The following is a 20722-nucleotide window of genomic DNA, read 5'->3' on the forward strand; positions in this document are numbered from 1 at the left end:
CTTCACATCAATGGGAAGACAGCGGCTGAGACATCTCCCACCCCACAAGATTGCAGGAAAATACCAGCCCTTTTAATTTGGAAAAAAGATTGAAAAGATGAAGCAAGCATCCCCAAAATGTGGAATAAATGATATCTGAATGAAAAATAAAACTCACATATTTTTCCTTAAAAGAGCACTTAAGGAACATGCTTCTCTACAACCGACAGAAATTATGCTGGAAAATCCTTCGCTACACCCTGAACCCTATCAACAGGCTGACAGAAGACAGTTTATGGCCAAAAATAATATATGAATGAAATGTCCTACCCATTGGTAGGGCATTTCCACATTTTCAATGCTCTAGATTGCCAAGATCTGTGTGGTAGAAACCACATATGGTACAGTTGTGAATAAGCCAAAAAATGGGGCTTTAAGGAACACTGTACAAGCATAGACCTGTACAGACCATGTACCTGGAATGTACAAGAACATGGCAAAAATGCACTGAAGGGAAGTGTAGAAACCAAAATCGGAGGGTGGAAGCAAATGTCTCTGAGCAGATCATAAACCTAAAAAAAGGAAGGAAAGAAAAAGGACAGGTGAGTTGAGTCCTCCACCCCTACTCTACCCTATTGAGGCCACATCTGGAGTACTGTGTCCAGTTCTGGGCTCCCCATTTCAAGAAAGACAGGGAACTACTGGAGAGAGTCTAGAGGAGAGCTACGAAGATGATCAGGGGACTGGAGCATCTCCCTTATGAGGAAAGGCTGAGAGACCTGGGTTTGTTCAGCCTGGAGAAGAAAAGACTGAGGGGGGATTTCATCAATACTTATAAATATCTGAAGGGTGGGTGTCAAGAGGATGGGACCGGACTCTTTTCAGTGTTGTCCAATGACAGGACATGGGACAATGGGCACAAGTTGGAACACAGGAAGTTCCACCTAAATATGAGGAAAATCTTCTTTCCTTTGAGGGTGCCAGAGCAGTGGCACAGGCTGCCCAGGGAGGCTGTGGAGTCTCCTTCCCTGGAGACATTCAAAACCCACCTGGACGTGTTCCTGTGCCCCCTGCTCTAGGTGTGCCTGCTCAAGCAGGAGGGTTGGACGAGACGATCTCTAGAGGTCCCTTCCAACCCCTACCATTCTGTGACTCTGTTAAAAAGTGGGTGTGACAGTGCAAGTGAGGAGCTGCAGAGAGCTGAAGGTACTTTGAGGGGGAGGGAGAAAGAGGGCTGAGACAAGCAGCTAGCAACAAGCAGCCAGCAGCCAGCCACAGCTCCAGAATGGTCTTTCAACATCCAAAGGACAGTGCTTTGGCTCTTGGTACTGCTGTTCCAGCTGCTGTCTGCTGTCTGGAGCCTCCAGCAAGCTGCTCCTTCCACTTTCCTTTGGGGTGGCCCTCCATAATGGAGGCTGCATCTCCAGAGAAAGTGCCGGAGACCACCACATGACCATAGTCATGGATCTTTGATGATAAATTCACTTATGTTTCCCAGGTTCACATCGTCAGGGGAAAATGTGGCAACTGTCTATTTGTATTATGTAAGAGTTGTTCTTAGTATCTGCTTCAAGATTTTCCTTCCTTTTTTCCCCCCCTTTAACTAGGTATCTCTTCAGTGGCCTAAATCTTCTGTTCTTCATAAGCTCTGCTTGGCTCATGCATGAAGGAAAGGGTCCAAAGATGGCTTCGTGCCATTGCTGGTCTGCCGGCGACTGGCTTAGCTTTCCATGTCAATTTGCCTCAAGCTGCCCCCGTTTGGATTTGGCTACATCCTTCACCTTCGGCCGCAGCAGCCCCCCAGACGCTGTTCCACAGCCAGGATAAACTCAGCAGCCTTCTGGCCACCCTTCCCGCCCCTGGATCTCTCCTGTAGGCCCGGCGCTCATCCCTGAGCCAAATCCTCCGGCAGCAGTGGGGCGGGAGAGGATGAAAAACCCCTTTTTCCCGGGGATCTGCGGACGGGTCGGGCGAAGGCGCAGAGGGGCCTTCGATGTGGGGACGATAAAGCGCCCGGCGGGACGAGCCGGACACCAGCTCCCGGCCGGCCTCCCCCGCGGCTCGGCTCGGCTCGGCTCGGCGTGGCGCGCTGGAAACGCGGGTCAGTCACGGCCACCTCTCCGAGCGTAGGAAGCGCCGAGGGGCGCTGAAGGGGCGGCGGCGGCGGCGGGCGCTCCGCCCCGGCGTGGGGGGGAGGCGGCGGCCGCCGTGCGACAGACCCGACCCCGGCACCACCGGGGTGACAGGCAGGTCTCGCCCGCACCTCCGCTCTCGGCGGTTGGGAAGGGGCCGCCCGGCCCGCCGCGCCTCACGGGCACGGCCTCCAACGGCCGGCGGGCGGCTGCGGGGGCGCCCCTTTCCCGCCTCTCCCGCTCCCGCCCGCCTCCTCCCCGCTCCCTCCCCCGGCAGCTCCCCGCTCCCTCCCGCCGCGCAGAGCGCCGTGCCGTGCCGCGCCGGCGGGGGCATGGAGAGCCAGCGCTGCTTCGCCAACCGCTTCGATGACTACCCGGGCAGCCCGGCGGCGGCGCCGGACAGGGAGGCGGCGGTACCGCTGGTGACGGACACCATCGAACGGATCCTACGGGAGCTGCCGCCCCTGGGCGGCCCCCGCGGCTGCCAGGGCGGGCTGTACGGCGGCGTGGCCGGCGTGGCCTACATGCTCTACCACGTCGCGCAGTGCCCGCTGTTCGCGCCCTCGCGGGAGGCCTACCTGCGAGCCGCCCGCCGCGTCGTGGACGCCTGCCTGCTCTACCAGGAGGGCGGCGGCGAGGCGGACGCCGACACCCGCGCCGCCTTCCTGCTGGGGGGCGCCGGGGTGTACGCGGTGGCGGCGCTGGTCTACCGCGCCCTGGGGCTCCCCGACTTCGCCCGGCCGCTGGGCAAGTTCCGGGAGCTGAGCGAGATCTGCGCCCCGCTCTCCTTCCTCGAGTGCGGCTCCGACGAGCTCTTCGTCGGCCGCGCCGGCTACCTGTGCGCCGCCCTGGTGCTGAAGCAGCGGCTAGGGATGGAGGTAAGGGCGGGGGCGGCCGGTCACACCCGCGCTGGGGTGTGAGGGGGGGGATCCCCGCCGGGGCTGTCGGCGGGTCCCCTGGGGGGCTGTCGGCGGTGGCCGGCGTGCCCCCCGCCGTGCTGCCCTGCCCTGCCCAGGCAGGGCTGTGTTCCCCGCTGGTCCGCGGTGCAGGGGTGCACCGGTAGCGGGGCTCTCCGCAAAAAAAAAAAAGGGAAAAAAATGCCAAAAAAGCGCACCTTTTCCAGCTTGCACCTCGGGGGCGGCGCCTCAGGAAGAGCCCCGGGGGTGGTTTCTCTAGTAGCTGTTCCCCCGCAGCGCTCCTCCGCTAAAATAAAAGATGCATCTTCTGCGGGAGGGAGCGGGGGGCAGGGGGCTCCCGGGCACCCCAGGGGCATGGGCTGCTGGTGAGTTGCCAGGCGGTGAATTCTTTGGCAGGAGCAACCCCCGGCTTTTCATAGAATCATAGAATTATTAAGGTTGGAAAAGACCTCTAGGATCATCAAGTCCACCCGTCAAAGGATTCAAGAATAACTCCGTAAAATGAAGTGGGTAAGAAAAGGAGTAGTGTTGGGTGAAACACAGTGAGGAACCTAGTGGTGCCATGCTATAATTTGCACGCAAGGAACCAGATTTTCAGAGGCACTTGGTTTTACTAACCCCGGCATACAGAAGCTGGTAGTCTTTTGGAAGTCTGGCCATGTATTTTGGTGCTTTTCATGAATGTGCTGTTCTTTTCTGGAAGCATGAGATGTGATGATGGTTCAGTGTGCCGTCAGGACTCACCTTGGGATATTGTCATTGTCAGTGCTGAAATTCAGAGCTTCCACTGAGTACAGCATAATAATTAATGCAACTGATTCTGTTTGCTGTGGTGTTTGTTACTACTTGGTCAGTGTGGTATCTGAGCAGGCATTTGTTAGATTTTTGTTCCTGTCCTCTTGTCAGGTCCGATCTGTGTTTCCTCTGTTAATCACTGATTTGCAAGTTCATATGCTTCTGGCTTTCTTTCCTCCTGGGGGAGGAAGCAACTATTACAAGTAAATCAGTGATGTAAAAACAGGTGGTTCTGCCCCATCCAATACCAGTCACTGCAATCAGAGTTCAAGTAAATTCATTTAATGGAGGAGGCGTGAGACTCCAGGGTATCCAGGAAAGGCAAGAACAATGTTAAGTCAGTTGAATGTCTCGATTGCCTTGAACAAAAATTCTTACAGCACTAAGCATTTAAAGTAGCATACTATGTGTGCTGTTTCTCTGTACAGGATTCTGCCTGAAGAACCGTAACCATAAAGATGGTTATATTATTCATGACCTTAACATAACCAAACTTCTGATTCTGACAGCATTGTCTATGTGAGGAATGTTTTGTAGATGCATTACAATCGTGTGTGCATCAGTGCCTGCCCTAGGGGATGGTTCCTCACAGAGGAATAAGCCGTCCCTGTTAGTTCAGGTTGCGCTGGGGGAGTGTGTCTGGTACCCATGTCAGTGCTTATGGTGATGTTGTGACATACCAGCTGAATGGTATGGATGGTATGCTGGACTGAAGCCCAGCACTCTGGAATCTACTGCTTTATTGAATCCTTCAGCCATTTGCTTTATGTCCTTGAGAGGAATCGCTGAACAGTTTGGAGAGTAGGTGTAATCACCTCTGACAAGCAGTGCGAAGAAGGGGAGAGCTCTCCTCTCTCCTTGCTTGCTGAAAAATTATACTTTATGCAGCTGTAAAGTGTTAAACATCTCCACAGATGAGCACAGGTATGCACTTATTGTGGAATCCATTTAGCAGGTGGGTTAAGTACAATCATAGAGGGGTTTATTTTGCCGATAAAACATATTCTGTGTCCCCTTGCTGATGTTTTAATTGGTAAGCTAACATCTTTCCATAGTATTATTTATTCTGTCACCACGTTGTAATTTTAAATGTGTAGTGTAACAAATAAATCAAAATAATCTAAGCTGATAAGTATTAATAAAACAACTTTAATTTTTAATTCAAACAAAAATTAAAACATAATTAAAATATTGTCCTCCTTAATGAGGAAAATGATAATGATTTCTAGTCTATCTGTACTCATGCTTGAGCAAAACTTGGGTCCTTTGGTAAACGTTCCCGTCCTAATACAGAGTTATTTTCATTAGTACATTGCCAGACCAGACCTTGAATCTTTTTACAAATGAAGAAAGGGATGCCCAGAGAGAACGTCATTTATTACCCAAGGTCAAACGGTAAGCCAGGTACATCCCAGAATAGAAGCAACGTCTTGTGATTCGAACCACTGGAAAATGCTACCTCCTGTAATGTGATTGTGCGCAGTCTCACACGGCTCATTGCAGCGTGTTTTCTTGTTTCCCATGTTCTTTTTTTTTGAGGATGCTGTGCAAGCATTTCCAGCACAAAGTGAAATCCATTCCTTACATTGAAATACAGCTGCTGCTGCCTGTATGGTTGTCTTTTTCCTCTGAAGAAGTCAAATAGTGACGTATATACAAGAAGTTGCTTGCCCTTGAAGAAAGGCATTTTGAGCAAATTTTACAGTTTATGTTGTGAGTTTGTTTTTTGTCTTTTTCAGGCAGGGCAGGAAGGAGACCCTTTTGTTTCAGTAAAGGGCAGTTCAGCTCAGCTGCTGTGCTCTGATGCTTTGGTTTCTTGCTAAAGTCTCAGTGTTTTAAAGCTTCACAGGTTCTTCAGAAAGTTAGTGGACTGTCCTGAAGTATCCAGTCTGTTGAATAAATTGACCTCATGTGAAGAAGGCATTTACATTCAGCTGGTTTTCAGAGTTGTAGGCTAATACAGCATTTTTCTCTGATGAATTAATTGGGAGGTTTTGCATGAATAAGGATTACTTCAACAGTCAAGCTTAACAGGGTCTGACTTCATGATGCACTATGGATTAGGAAAGATGTTAGTTTTCATCCTTTCTTTAATTTCCATTCCATTGTAGTCAGTGCTTCCCAGGCAGGGATGGGTAAAATATTGTTTTGGTAGAAACAATGTGTCATTTATATAAGGCACATGTAAATAAGGTGCACGGACTTTAGCTGTCCTTAACTGCTGTGTTTTCACTGTTCGGGGGATATTTTGTTTCTGTTGCATCTTCTTTGGGTACCTCTTTTTCTGATGGTTGGTTCATTATGTGTTCTTGGGGAAATCTGTCAGTCCTGCTTTTAATTCTCTTCACTCAGTCCCTATTTGCTTGTGTAAACAGTAGTCAGATGCCATTAAAACGTTGGTCCCATCCCTCTGTTTGGATGGTGTTTTATCCTCTCCTCATTTTTTCTCAGTTGTGTTTCTGTCCCATTTCGTGGTTGATGGAGCATGGTGTGTCTCGGTAGTTGCACTTCCTTCTGGCAATGTAACTGTCAGATGACGGAGGAGAAGGTACAGAAGTTCAAGTGGCTTCTTGGATCACCATCTGCTAAGATGTTATAGCCTTTTAGCACAGCTCAGGTTTTCTTATAACTGACTGAACCGATGGGCTTGACTGACTTCCACTAGCTCTGGGTTGCAGCAGAAAAGACAGCATCGGATTGCAGTGTACCACGTAGGAGGCAGGGCAGCGTTTTTCATGACTGCCTGATGCTGTAGTTTCATTAGAGACTGTAGTTTTGGAAGACATTGGGGACACTGTAAAAGATCCTTACCTGCAGGTGCAGTGGTGACAAGCTGAACCAGCACACTCTGCCAGCAACACAGCCAAACCAGTTGCCTCGGGGGCTGAGCCATGCGGGTGAGTCGAGAGCCTGCAGGGACCTTGGGCTCTTTCATGCCGTTACACAGCTAAGCTTTCTCTCTCTGTGGCAGAGAGGCATCTCGGTTTCCTCTTCCAACAAATGCAACGTCATGATTTGGTGTGTGTTTCTGAAGTTGTTGTCCTGTCACGGGGAGGACATAATCCTGATGTTTTTCTGTTATGGGATGCCAGAAAAGGCAACGGTCTTTCTAGCAGGACCCAGTTGAGTGTAGAGCCCTGCTAAAACCATACTTAACCTGGCTGCTGTCTGTCACCAGAACCTCTTTTCTCTTGGACCTCACAAGATTGCAAATTAAGCTGACCAACTTCACCTGGTACATGGAAAACGGAAATAGCACTGCTGTGCAATGTCTGGGAGCCAGGTGCCCCAGCAAGGGAGGTGTGAGGCAGGGCTGGCTTTAAAAGGCAGTGGAACAGAGTGATGTGCAGTGCACGGGATCTGACAGGTCCAGCCAGTATGTTTCATAATATTCTGGGAGAAGAGATACAAATTAATGAAATTCTTTTCTTTCAACGCCTCAGATATCTTTAGATCACACTACTTGTTCCTCAGAGTCTTCCCTCCACCTAATATTTAAAGACTGGTGTAGGTTACTTCACAGAAAGTGAGAGAGGAAAGAGTTTTTTGAATCCTGCCTAGAATATGTTCATTTGCAACTCTTTAGAGTGGGATGTAAATGTATTCATGCTGAACATCTTGTATATGAAAGACACTCAATGGACTGATCTTAGAAAGGCAGATCTGCAAAATACCCATGGAAGAGAGACACCTCTGAGTGCTCTGGCGTAGGGTCCCCATGTCAGGCTTTTAATCTCGCCTGAACGGGAAGGTTGTCCTTTGAGGTGAGATTTCATTCCTTCTCCATGCCCATTAAAGTCCTTTCTCTCTGTGGAAGAATTTGCCAGTTTATCTGAAAGGTTGTGGTGTTTAAAATGTCAAATATCGTAGTGCTAGCTGGAGCTGTACTGATTTCATTATTTCATTTTACACAGGCCACTACACAGCCAGGATGTCTTTTCTTTGCCACAGACTATTTAAATGAGATACAAGTGAGGATAAAAAGCTTTTGATCCTAGCCTGCCTCTTTTAAATGTACATTCTTCTAGCTGTGGCTTCTCAAACTACACACAGGGGCTAGATCTTGCACTAATTTGCTTAAATTGATGAATTTAATCCGGGAGTTAAAAATGGGAGTTTTCTGAAGGAAACAGTGAAACAAAGGGAATTATTTACATCTGGATTTTTTTTTTTGAAAGCGTTCTGAAATAATTCGGGTTGACATGTCAGAACTTCTCCATTTGTCTTCAGCATGGCAACACAAATCTTTTTTATTTTAAACAGCCTTCTGATTCTGAGATGGGGATGCCTTGATAATGGCCACCTGGATTAGTTCAACACAGTGGACTCTGAATACCCAGTTGCAGAGATAAAGTAGAAAATTCAGCATTGAAAATGTCGAATTTCAACTGTATTGCTTCACTGCCATTAAAAAGCACTGTAGTACAGAGGTTTTGGTGTGGATCCTGCCAGCACTGGATGTTTGACTGACACAAGTTTAGCTGTATACATTAACTTCGGTTGCAGAAATACAGATTTGAAAGGCTTATAGTTGAAGAGTGGTATTAATCTGCCATCGTCTTCTAAAAAGACAGTTTTGTACAAAACCCATGTCATCCCTCTGTACTGCTTTGTGCTGTTGGAAGAACACTTGCCTATGCAGCAGCATCTTCTTGCTGAAAAAGCAGCCCAAGCAGTAACACTGATGTTATAATATCAGTTTTTGAAAAAAAAAAAAAATTATCCAGAGGCATCTCTTGTATCCAAAACAGATCTCTACTTTCCCATCCTTCTTCTAACTCCTGTAATTTTCACATACTGGAAGTTAACTCTTAAACTTCATCAGCCATCTTCCTGAGCATCACAATGGAGAACTTTAATGTCATCTTTCGGAGTTTGTCTGTACTGATGCTTTGCCTGCTAGAAGCAGAGGTATTGAACGCAAAGTGTCTTTGCCCTCCACAGAGCAGAGCGTTCTGCCTTTGTGGCCTTCCTGGCTTGAAGATGAGATCTGCGGAACAAAACACAGGAATCAGAACAAGGGTGTTTTTGTAGAAAAGGTGCTGAGTGGTTCTTTGGACCTGTAGGGTGTGTCCGGTGACTGAATCTCTGGAAGCATCCAAAGCCATCAGAGCATTTGAAACAGAGAATCAAGGGATTTCTCCAGCAGAGAGGTGCAGGGCTTGGGTGGAAGCTACTGTTTTTCACAACATGAGTTACTTGTCATCAGTTTCGTGACAGAGTGCAGGAATTTTCTTAAATCTGTTGCCTTAGGTTTTCAGATTTTTGTATGATGCATTTTATACGTATGTCAAAGAACTTTATTACAATACTCAGTTTCTACAGATACCTATATTTGACATTTATGTTTTCCTCCAGGACAAAGGCTATTAGTGATTTTTTTGCATGGTTCTGACAAAGGTCCAAAAGCCGCAGATAACTGTGTTAACTCACAGTTAACACTGAATGACATAGCAGAAAGAAAAAGTGCATGTGTAGGACATGCCTGTATGGTAGAGTGTGTGAAGGCAGAGAAAGAGGCAGGCATGGGGAAAAAAGACATTTGACAGAGGCCAAACAGAGAGGAGAAAAAAGAGCCAATAAAAAAATGATAAAAAAGCAAAAGAATAAGTTACCAGCAAATATATAAAAATGGAAGGCTGCACAGGGGTAGCAGAATTCAAAGATGAAGGGGAAAAGGCAAGAAATTACATAGAGCCTGGAGCAGGGGAGATTTAAAACTAAAATCAGGTTCTCTGGCAGACTGATGTGGACCTGATGGCTAATGTACCCGATTTAGAAGAAGATAAAAGTTCAGCAGAAGAGCAGAGGCCAGGAGAAATGGGTTAGGGAGCAGGCAGAGGAGTAAAACTACATTTTGTTGAGGAAAATTACTATTTTTGTTGGCTCGGTTTTTGTTTGTCACTCTTCTGTCACCATATTCTCTTTGCATAGGCTCATACACTTACAAAAATAGCTGTCATCACACTCAGTGCTCGCAAATTCAGAGCACAACATTATGTCTCATATTCCATATTTTCTTTCTCTAAGGAATAACTGAGATAACCACTTGATGTCTGGAAGCAAATGTGGGCATTTTTTGTGAACATTGCTGTAATTCTTCTGACACTGACATTTTCCTATTACATGCATATAATACTATAAATTAGTATGTAATCTATATGGTAGTGCTGTTAGTAAACCTTACTTTGATACCACACTAAAGAAGCAGAAATATGAAAGACTGAGCTGCTCCTGAGAGGAAGAAAAGAGCACGAGGCTAACAGCAATTACCAGTGAAAGTGTAACATCATCAGCACTTTACAGAACTGAAATGGAGGGATAAAATTAAGCTTTAAGTTTCTCTGTAGTCATTTAATACACATCATTAGAACATTAGGTTTTTATGTAAATCATAGCACGGCTATACACCACAGCTAGCAGGGCCAAATACAGAAACTGTCCCCTTCTTCCCTTTCTCCTCCATTAAATCAATAGGCCCTACTTCTCTCTGTTAATTCAGCCAGACAGTATTAAAATCAGCCACCGCCCTATTAACAGGTTGTATAAAGACTGCAGAGCAGTTTACTCAGCCAGTAGATTGCTGCCTTCAGCCTTATCTCCAAGCAGTAGAGGAGCTCTGTAGAGATCTGGGAGGTAATTAAAATGGGTAAGTCCAATGGTCCTGCTCTGCTGCTGCTGTTGGAGCACCCCAGCACAGTCTGGTGGGAGGCATTTGCTATAAATGGGGGTTTTATTTGTCAGCCAACTTCTCTATTCCACCCCTGTTTTAAAAAATCAGAATTCAATATATGCAATCAGGTCACCATTTTTGATAAGACAGTCTGTCAAAATGCCTCTTTGTCTGTGTCTGTCATGCAGTTCTTTGACCATTGACAGGCATGAGATTAAGCACTGAGTGATGTTGTGTAACCTTCTGTCCACTCCATTACAACAAAGCTCAATGAAAATACCCTGTCAAAAACAATTATTTCTTATCTATGTTGTAGGATTATTTTCAAGTGGTAGTGAGCTGATTAATTTTTCTAGAAGTAGGAAGGCAAAATAATTGAAATAGCTTTTTCATTTTAGGCAAACATGATCAAGAAGTATTCTAATAGCAGTCCAAGCTGTTGCTGAGTCATTTGGTGTTTCTCAGCTTGGTATATTTTGATGTCTGAGAGCAGAACCATAAATCTATTTTTGCAGCAGATCAGCATTCCTGAATTCCTCATTTTAGTGGCTTAATACCTCTTGTAGAAGAGCAGTGGATCACGAGCAAGATGGAATGGATGTCAGGTAGCACTGAATCATAGAATCATTAAGGTTGGAAAAGACCCTTAAGATCATTGAGTCCAACCACTAACCTATCACTACCAAATCCACCACTAAACCATATCCTCAAGCACCACATCTACCCTTTTAAATACCTCCAGGGATGGAGACTCAACCACTTCCTGGGCAGCCTGTTCTGGTGCTTGATAAACCTTTCAGTGAAGAAATTTTTCCTAATATCCAATCTAAACCTCCACTGGCACAGCTTGAGGCCATTTCCTCTCGTCCTATCGCTTGTTACTAGGGAGAAGAGACCGACTCCCACCTCGCTACAACCTCCTTCCAGGTAGTTGTAGAGAGCGATAAGGTCTCCCCTCAGCCTCCTCCAGACTAAACAACCCCAATTCCCTCAGCTGCTCCTCATAAGACTTGTTCTCTAGACCCTTCACCAACTTTGTTGCCCTTCTCTGGACACGCTTCAGCACCTCAATGTCCCTCTTCTAGTGAGGGGCCCAAAACTGAACACAGTACTCAAGGTGCGGCCTCACCAGTGCCGAGTACAGGGACACTATCACCTCCCTGCTCCTGCTGGCCACGCTATTCCTGATACAAGCCAGGATGCTGTTGGCTTTCTTGGCCACCTGGGCACACTGCTGGCTCATGTTCAGCAGGCTGTCAACCAACACCACCAGGTCCTTTTCGCTCCAGGAAGCTCTTCAGCCACTCCTCCCCTGGCCTGTAGTGTTGCAAGCGTTGCACGGGGTTGTTGTAACCCAAGTGCAGGACCCGGCACTTGGCCTTGTTGAATTTCATGCCGTTGGCTCCGGTCCAGTGATGCAGCCTGTCCAGGTCCCTCTGTAGGGCCTTCCTGCCCTCCAGCAGATCGACACTTTCACCCAGCTTGGTGTCATCTGCAAACTTACTGAGGGTGCACTTGATCCCCTCATCCAGATCATCAATGAAGATATTGAACAGGACCGGCCCCAACACTGAACCCTGGGGAACACCACTCGTGACTGGCCGCCAACTGGCTTTGAATCCATTCACCACCACTCTCTGGGCTCGGCCGTCCAGCCAGTTTTTAACCCAGCGCAGAGTGCGCTTGTCCAAGCTGTGAGCAGCCAGCTTCTCCAGGAGAATGCTGTGGGAGACAGTGTCAAAGGCCTTACTAAAGTCCAAGTACACAACATCTACAGCCTTCTCCTCATCCACTAAGCAGGTTACCTTATCATAGAAGGAGACCAGGTTAGTCAGGCAGGACCTCCCTTTCATAAACCCATGCTGGCTGAGCCCGATCCCCTGGTTGTCCCACATGTGCTGCGTAATGGTATTCAAGATGATCTGCTCCGTGACCTTTCCTGGCACCGAGGTCAGGCTGACAGGCCTGTAGTTCCCCAGATCCTCCTTCCAACCCTTCTTGTAGAGTGGCATCACATTCACTAGTTTCCAGTCATCTGGGACCTCCTGGGTTGACCAGGACTGCTGATAAATGATGGAGAGTGGCTTGGCGAGCTCCTCTGCCACCTCCCTCAGTATCCTTGGGTGGATGTGGCAGATAAGTATACCTTCCATTTGACCGAGGCATTTAGTTATTTTGTGTGGCTAACCTTTTCCTTGATAGAATACTTCTATTCCCTCATTGGTAAAATGTTAACATAATTGAGGTTTGTAAGTTGGGGATGTGCTGGTCAAATTCAGGTTTCAGCATCAGAGAAATGGAAGCTGCTCCTAGAAGTGTGTGTGCCTGGGACTAGAGGCAGCACAGGACAAAGCAGGTCTCCGCTGGTGGGACAGTGCAGAATTGGAAAATGGTGGGTATTGGATATTTAATACTGGCAGTGTTCTGCAGTTTGTCTTCTCAGGCCTGACAACCAAATGATATCCCTACCAGAATCAAAGAACTGGTAGGGACCTTAAGAGGTAATTCAGGCTGCCATCTAGCCCCCGGCAGGTGTACCTGTGCTTGTGCCATATCTGACAGCCTCTCTCTAACCTGCTCTTCATACCCCCCCAGTGATGGAGGATCTGCAGTCCGCCTTGGCTGTCTGAGACACTGTTTTGTTAGTTTCCCTGTTAGAAAGTCTAGCCTAATGACTAATCTGAATCTTGCTGTAATTTAAGCCTGATACTCCTTCTCCTGTCCATTGAGAAATAGTGAGAAATTCTGTTCCTCTTTACAGAAGCTCTTCATATATTTCAACACTGTTGTAATTTCTACCCTTAATCTTCTCTAAAGAAACAATCCTAATCTGTCCAATCTTCCCATGTGTGTCATATTTTCTACACCTCTAGTCATTCCCATTGCACGCCGCCAGACTCCCTCCAGCCTTTCCTGAAGAGTGCCAGAAGTTGGACACATGGTTCTGGCACAGGCCTTTCTAATTGAGCAAAGAGATAACTTTGTGTTCCTTCCAGGTCTTGTTTCTATTTATACAGCTCAGTAAGGTTTTTGTATCTCACACCAGTGTGACACTGACTCACATCCAGCTCATGATCTGCTGTTATCCAGCAGTCTTTTAATGGGCTGCTGCTACATGGGCAGGTGTTCATTAGGAAAGGCCTCTGAACAAGTGAAGTAGGTAGGGGTCATGTACAGCCAGGGAGTCATTGAACTGCAGAAGCTGTGCTGTGATACGCAAAATGAGAAGTTTCGTTAACTGGCGGGGCGTTGCTTCATTAATGCCAACTAGAGAATCTCATTGCCTTTGTTCCCTGAATAAAACTGGGTATATGTTATTCTATGCTGTAACGCCAGATTATGTATTCAGGGGACATCCTGTGAAGTGACAGTGTTCTTTTGTGGAAGTATAGTTGGAACAATATATTTGAGAGAACCATATTAATTCAGTTATTTTGTCCACATTAGAAATCAAGGAATAAGTGAAATCTGAAGAAGTGTCTGGAGGCTGAACTTAGTCTGTTCTCGTGATATACTTTTGTTGCTGATGTAGATAAAGCTCGTTGTTGTCTCCCTCCCTAGTTCTGTCATCTTCAGTGAGGGCCATTTTATATATTCTTGGATTCACCAGCAGCACAAGTCAATGGAAATCTTTCCTTTTATTTTTATAAAAGTTTCTTATAGGTTAATACAGCATCACCAGACATGGTTTTTTGGCTTACTGGAGCTGTCCTAACAAAAGTGTCCTAACAGGCAGGGGTTGGAAGCATCACCCATGCCATAGATGTCCGTTGGACTTTCAGTGTGCCATTTTCACTAAGGTTCTTCATCCCTTTGTAAGGCTAACTCCTGATCTCTAGATATTTCTACTTGCCATCTGTGAAATGGCTAATGTTATACTTGAATTGTTTTGGTTTTCTAAGGCTAGGCCAGTGATTAATTAGTGAAAATTGCATTTATAATAGCAATGGACCCCAAGATACACATTCCACATGTAGTTGTTTAAATTTGATCAGTCCTAACTTGGTCAAATATGAACTTGATTCTTAGTAGTGAACAGCAAAACAAACTTCTTCAGGCTCTTTAAGTAAATATTGATTTGTTTGTTCTTGGTCTTGCAGAGCTGAATCAATCATGAGCTTTTTTTATGCCAGGCTGTTGTTTTCATACACACACATTTTTTATTATGCCAGGAAAAATACCTGGGAATAATGCTTGTACAACTGTTACGTATCCAGAATACAAAATGTAGACAGAGTTATAGTAGGAATGCATTTGTCCTATTTTGATTTTGTCCTCTAAGTACTGTGGGATTGCCAGCTTATTTTGGTAAAACAAATATTGTGAGGCAAATTTTTAAAAAACCACACAGGTAAGCTGAGTCAAACTCAGAGCTGAATCTAGAGATCTCTAGAGGAGTAAAATCCACACCATCTGGCTGAACAGTGTATTGACATACACACATTTGTATTTGGCTCAGTCATAGAGTACCAGAATGGCCAAGACACCTCTGGAGGTCTTCTGGTTCAGACCCCTGCTCAGAGCAGGGCTGGCAAGAGTAGGTTGCTCAGGGCTGTGTCCACTTGGTTCTGAATATCTTTACTCCATAACCTCCATGGGCAACCCGTTGCCATGTTTGGCCACCCTCACAGTAAAAAAGCACTCTCTTTATATTTAATTTTCTGTCACTGGGCACTGCTGAGAACAGCCTGGCCCCGTCTTCTCTACTCCCTCCCATCAAGTGTTTATACACATTGATAAAATCTCCCTTGAGCCTTCTCTTCTCCAGGCTAAGCAATCCCTGAGTTAATACATGGAAGGCACGCATGCAGAGCCAGAAAACTAAACTGCAGTCATTCCTGCTCCATTTGCCTCTTTCCCCAAAAGCAGGTTCACAATGCTATTCCACCTCCCTTGACTCCCCTAGTACCTTGGATGGGCAAAGGATTGCAGTTTTTTCCCCTGCAGTTGCAAGCAGGGAAGAGCCTGAGGTCCAGAAGGGTCAAAAGGAGCTGTTCAGTGCCACGCTCTGCCACAGAGCCTCAAACACCGGTTGCATCCCTCCTTGTCAATCTTTACTGTATCAAGGAAGGGCAAAATATTCCCCCAGTAGTGAAGTGTTACGGTTGACAAATTATTCCTGGTTCTTGCAGTTAATCGTGAAAGTTCTGGATCTGAAGAACTTCAGCATGAAGAATTTTTTTTAAAAAAACAAAACAGTCTTAGACCATACTGCAGCTGAAGGGCTTCTTTAGTGCCTTGCACCCCTGCAGCACTGAACGTCTGATAGTGAAAATGTCTGGATGATCGTAAGAGGTGGGCCATGCCCCACAGCGAAAGGAAGACAAGGAATACCCTTAAAGTGCCTCTCCCCCTGAGCTGTGGAAAGATTATTTCCTAAGACCCCATATTAATCAAACACCTCAGATTGATGCTTGCCCGTGGAGGAGGGGAGTTCCCTGTCCCACATTATGTGTGAGGAGCCAAGGATGCATCAGGGGAAGAAGGCAAAATCTTTTTCTGAAAGCTGAGTTATAGGCCAGGGGTGATAAAACATTCTTCCTGGTGTCTGCACATAGCCAGGACACCCCTCAAGCATGGGGGCTGTGCGAGAGGTTCTTTTCTGTTGGTTTTTTTTATGGGATCTTTTTCAAATTTTGCAAGACAGACATCAGAGGACTTCTGAATCCTTCTGGGCCCTTGAAGTGAAGCTGCTTTACTTCAAGGGCATCAGAATATTAAGCACATAGAATAGGTACAAAAGGTATATAAAGGCAAAGAATTTTAAATACATGTAGTTTGACTTTAACAAGCTTGACTTAGAAAACACATTTTGTCATCCTTAGGTCCAGCAATAGCCAGCCAGACCCTTCAGTCTCACTTTGCACAGTTCCTCCTGTAGGGCCTCAGAGAGTAGTCTTGTAAAATGACAAATCTGGCAAAAGAGAAGCATGGCCTTGAGTGCTCCCAGGGCAGTGACAACCCAATGTAATCTGTTGCATGAGGTTATAGTAATTCCCATTAGTTAATTGTACAGCACTTTGAGATCTTCAAATGCAAGGTAATGGCCAAGTGCCATGAATGTTTGTTTATTATTGGTGGTGTTATGATTTGTCTCATGGCTCTTACTCCTGTTCCTCATTTCTGCGTGAGGTTTGAACTCTTTTAATCTGAACTGCGCCTTCTGGTACAGCAGTCTCTTTTTCCCAAAGCTTCTTGGTTTATGCACAGTCACAACTGAGAATAAGTTGCACAAAGGGAAGATTGATAACACTTTCCTAATTTTATTATAGTACCAAATAGCAATCTTCTAACCAGGAGAAAAGTCCAGATGGTGATCCCGTTACTTACCAAGTAAGCTACATTTTAAAGAGCATTGTGTCCAACACTTCCTTAGATTAATCCCATGACTCTTACGCTGCCCTTGAAATGTGGCAGTATTGAGTTATTAGTGATTGCATGTATCTGAAGTATGACTTGAATTGTATTTGGAGTTGTGGGCATATTTCCAGGCGATGCTGATGGCACTGTATGCCATAGTATGCTCTTTTGTTACTGTCTTTTGCTTCAGAATTATCTTTATTGATGCGCCTGGGAGGATCTAGGAGCCACATACAGATCATCAGGATTTTTACTACATCAGACTGCTACCACGGTCAAAGAGTAGGGTAAAATTCAGATGACTCAGAGGACTTGATCACCTTCATCTGGTTTTCCTGCATTGTGTTGTCAGCATTCTTCTTGTAGCTTAAGTTGATATTTCATTCAGCGGCTTATTGGCATGGCACAAATTGCAGATCATCACGCAAAGTACAAGTGGAATGATGCCAGCATGGAGTTCTCTGGAATTACCTTTGCTTGAAAGCAATGCTGGTGCTGCTTTAAAGTGGCTAATTTATGCTTCTGTTAGCCTGTGAATGATGCCGTTTTGTCATTTACCTCATTTAACTAATTTTGTGGGTAGCCACATTGTTCCTCAGCAGAAAATATTTAGCCATATTTATGGATGTCACATGCCTCATAAATATCTGCATAATAGAGCAATACATATAAAGCAGCATGACTTAGAAGAATAAAGAAGTCTTCCGAGACAAACAAGATCACTTGTTGTAAATAACAGAATTATAAAATTAGTGGCTGATGAAAGAGCAGTAGCCAATACCCTGTTTACATTTGAATAGCGCTTTTGATGCAGTGTCAAAGATAATCTTCCTTGAAAACTTAATTCATGCTGGCTTGGATGGGGACATTGTCGATTTGGAGTTGGCTGAAAGACCACAAGCAAAGCTAATCGTAACTACTAATAAAGGACTGATGTAGGAACCAGCCCTATTTATTATCTTCATTAATGATCCAGAAGAGGCAGCTCACTGAATAAGAATGGCTTTGGCTTTTAAACTGAGACAAGTGCCAAATACCATACATAGGCAGGGGGAAAGTATGAAAACAGCTCAAGAGATTAAAAAATGAGCTAAAATGAGGTTTATTTTTAGCAGTACAATCACATGTATCTGGGGAGAATTATCTATAATACTTATCCTCTCTGCTAGAAAAACTGAAATTCAAGTAAGCTCAGTATGACAGGGCCTGAGTTACTTGTGTCCTCAGTTCACGTGTGTGTTAGCGTACTGTCTGCATGTGTGCTGCTTGTACATCTGGATGTAACATGATATTGCATCAGAGTTCTATGCTTAAATGTAAATTAACGTTATGTTTCTTTGCATTTATTCTGCATGGGAATGAACAGCTGATATAAATGAAAAGTCATAACCAGTTCTGACAGAGTTTAACACAACATGGCATCCAGAAGGTCAATGAAATTTTGGACTGCCTCCGCAGCTGTGCCACTCAACAGAGATACTATGAATTCACTCTCTATGATTTTTCAGGCCTTTCTGTTGCCTAAAACTCACTCTGGATGCCAAGACCCAAAAGTTTTGTAGTCAAAATCTTCCCCTGCTGGTGACTGAGGTTGGATAAGCCTAAATGTCCAAGGCACCTAGTTTATGCCTTGAAGACTTCTGGCCATCTTTTGATAGGCATGCAAATCCTTGAGAGTGCTGCCTTGTGGGCCACATAAGCCATGCCAAAATTCAGAAGCCAACGGCTGCATCACTGACCATCCATGGAGCTACAGATTTATAGTGCTTTCTTCATGGTATTTGTGCAACTCCTTTCAGTTGCCTTCCCACAGTAGTAGCAGTTTGCACTCCATCTCGCCTGCGGTAACTCATCTCTATCTCCTCCAAAGGAGGCTGTAAAGCTGCAGCTGGGGAGCATATCCCACCTATCTCCTCTCTCTCTGTTGCAGTCTCTCCCAGTTTGCTGGAGGTGCTGTTCTCACAAAGCCCCAGGCAAGGTCTGACCTGCTGTGGAGTTCAAGTGAACTAAGCATTGTGTCTTTTCCCATTAGCAAGGGCAGAATGTGTTCACCTCTTGTCACTCTTGCAGGTTTTAAGACCAAATTGGGCTCTGAGCAAATTACAGTCCAAGTGGGGGTCATAGCCTCTTCCTTTTTATACGCAATAACCTTGAGATTTCATCACTAACCTGGTAATTCAAATTCACATCCCTTCTTTTTCTGACACGGTGCAAGAATTTAAGCTGATTCCTCTAAGCTGAGTGTGCTGATGGCTGGAGCGAGTTTCTCTTATTGCAGCCTTGATTGAAATTACTTATATAAAACACTGAAATGTTCTTCAGAGCAGGCCTGGCCTGCAGGGAAGTGCCCCAGACTCCAGGCTCCAAAGTCACTCTGTTTCTTTGTCACCCGAAGTGTAAACATGGAAAGAAACTCTTCCTGCACAGCAGAGACATGCTAATTGCAGAACAGCTTTGAGTAACAGTTTTCAAACTGTGTTACAGCACAATATGGACATTGTCCAAACAGTTCAATGCTTCCACTTGCTTTCAGTGAGGAACACAGTAGTATACAAGCAAATTTTTCTTCTTCAGGATTTGTTTCCAATGTTCCATCTGGTTTAATGTCTTGCACCAGTGCTAGATGACTCAGAGTAGCTGCACAAATGCCTGTGGAAGGTAATCTTGAAACATGTTGTCTGTAACATGCCTAATCTGCATTTTTTAAGGACTGGCTTTATGCCCCAAAGCACAAGGGTTTACCTTTCTTCCAGAAATGTTGGGCTGAGTTCTGTGAGTTGATTGTACGACTTGGCCTTGCAACATCTGTCAGGAGTAAATGTTCATCCAAGATAATATTTGATGAGTTGAAAGGTGATAAAATATTTATTTAGGCACCACAGGCTCTGAAAAATTGTAATCTAATTGAATTGGAGTGGTGGGACACTTCTGGCAGTTAACCCAAAAATCTTTTAAAAAAACTCTCACCTTAATTATAGAGAGGTTCCGTTGGTTGTTAAAATTCCACAGTGTGAGTGTGCTCAGATAAATTTTGCGGAAGTAAATTCCCTGGCTTACTTGAGTCTTGGGTGAGCAGAGAGATGTTTTGCCTTTAAATTTGCTGCTTTTCACAAGCCATCATTTTATTCTTATATTACAAGGTAAAACAACTTTTTGTGTTCCTTATCACATTAGTTACCTCCTGTCCAGAAAATAAATGTTGCAGTCTTCTTAGCTTCAGTTCTTAGGGGAAACTCTTATTTGTCTTGAAAATATCTGTTTCTTCTTGATTTTTTGATTTTATTTTATTTTGATAATGGAAGAACAGCCCTGCAAAATATCAGAAGAAAGAACAAAGCAATGACTGCAAAAGTAGCTTTTCAATAACTATTTAAATATTATTCTTATGCATCCTAACACTTTTTGTTTGCTTTCTACAGTGCTGCAAGACACTAAGCAGAGATTTTCACTGAGTTGTTCACAGCACTATGCAAATTGTCACATGTAGTTTAGGTCCTTCTCTTCCATGAGTGTAAGGTTTTGAGAAGGTCAAGGACTCCTCTAAGGTACTGAACTGTTACAACTGTGCACATATTACACAGACACTATCAGGGCATTCCATGCATCCCTATGTAGCATCTTAATGTGTAAAACCATGCTTTTATTGGTTGTAAATGGGAATTAAAAAAAAAACCAAAACATTGAAAGCATTGCAGTTGGGAGCCTCTATCTGGCAGCAACTGGGTTCTCTTTCTTGAACCTTAATTTGAGACAGATTAAGAAAATGATATTGATTTTCTCGTCTTCTGGAGTTCATCTCTGCACGTTTAACACAGTAACAAGCTATAAAGTCTTCTATGGATAGTTTTCCAAATGCTACTTTCTGT

At 45.0% G+C, this 20722-nt stretch overlaps 1 protein-coding gene across 1 annotated transcript in view; it reads left to right on the top strand.

Moving 5' to 3' along the window:
- The first annotated feature begins 2205 nt into the window (after positions 1 to 2205).
- The window catches only part of LANCL3 (LanC like family member 3), a 34082-nt gene continuing 15565 nt past the window's right edge, over positions 2206 to 20722 (top strand). The window contains exon 1 of the mRNA XM_075097935.1: positions 2206 to 2989. Coding sequence (XP_074954036.1) covers positions 2444 to 2989 — 546 coding nt within the window. The 5' untranslated portion in view covers positions 2206 to 2443. The remainder of the gene's footprint in view (positions 2990 to 20722) is intronic.

This window comes from Phalacrocorax aristotelis, chromosome 1 (genome assembly GCF_949628215.1).
Source record: "Phalacrocorax aristotelis chromosome 1, bGulAri2.1, whole genome shotgun sequence".
Classification (NCBI taxonomy): domain Eukaryota; kingdom Metazoa; phylum Chordata; class Aves; order Suliformes; family Phalacrocoracidae; genus Phalacrocorax; species Phalacrocorax aristotelis.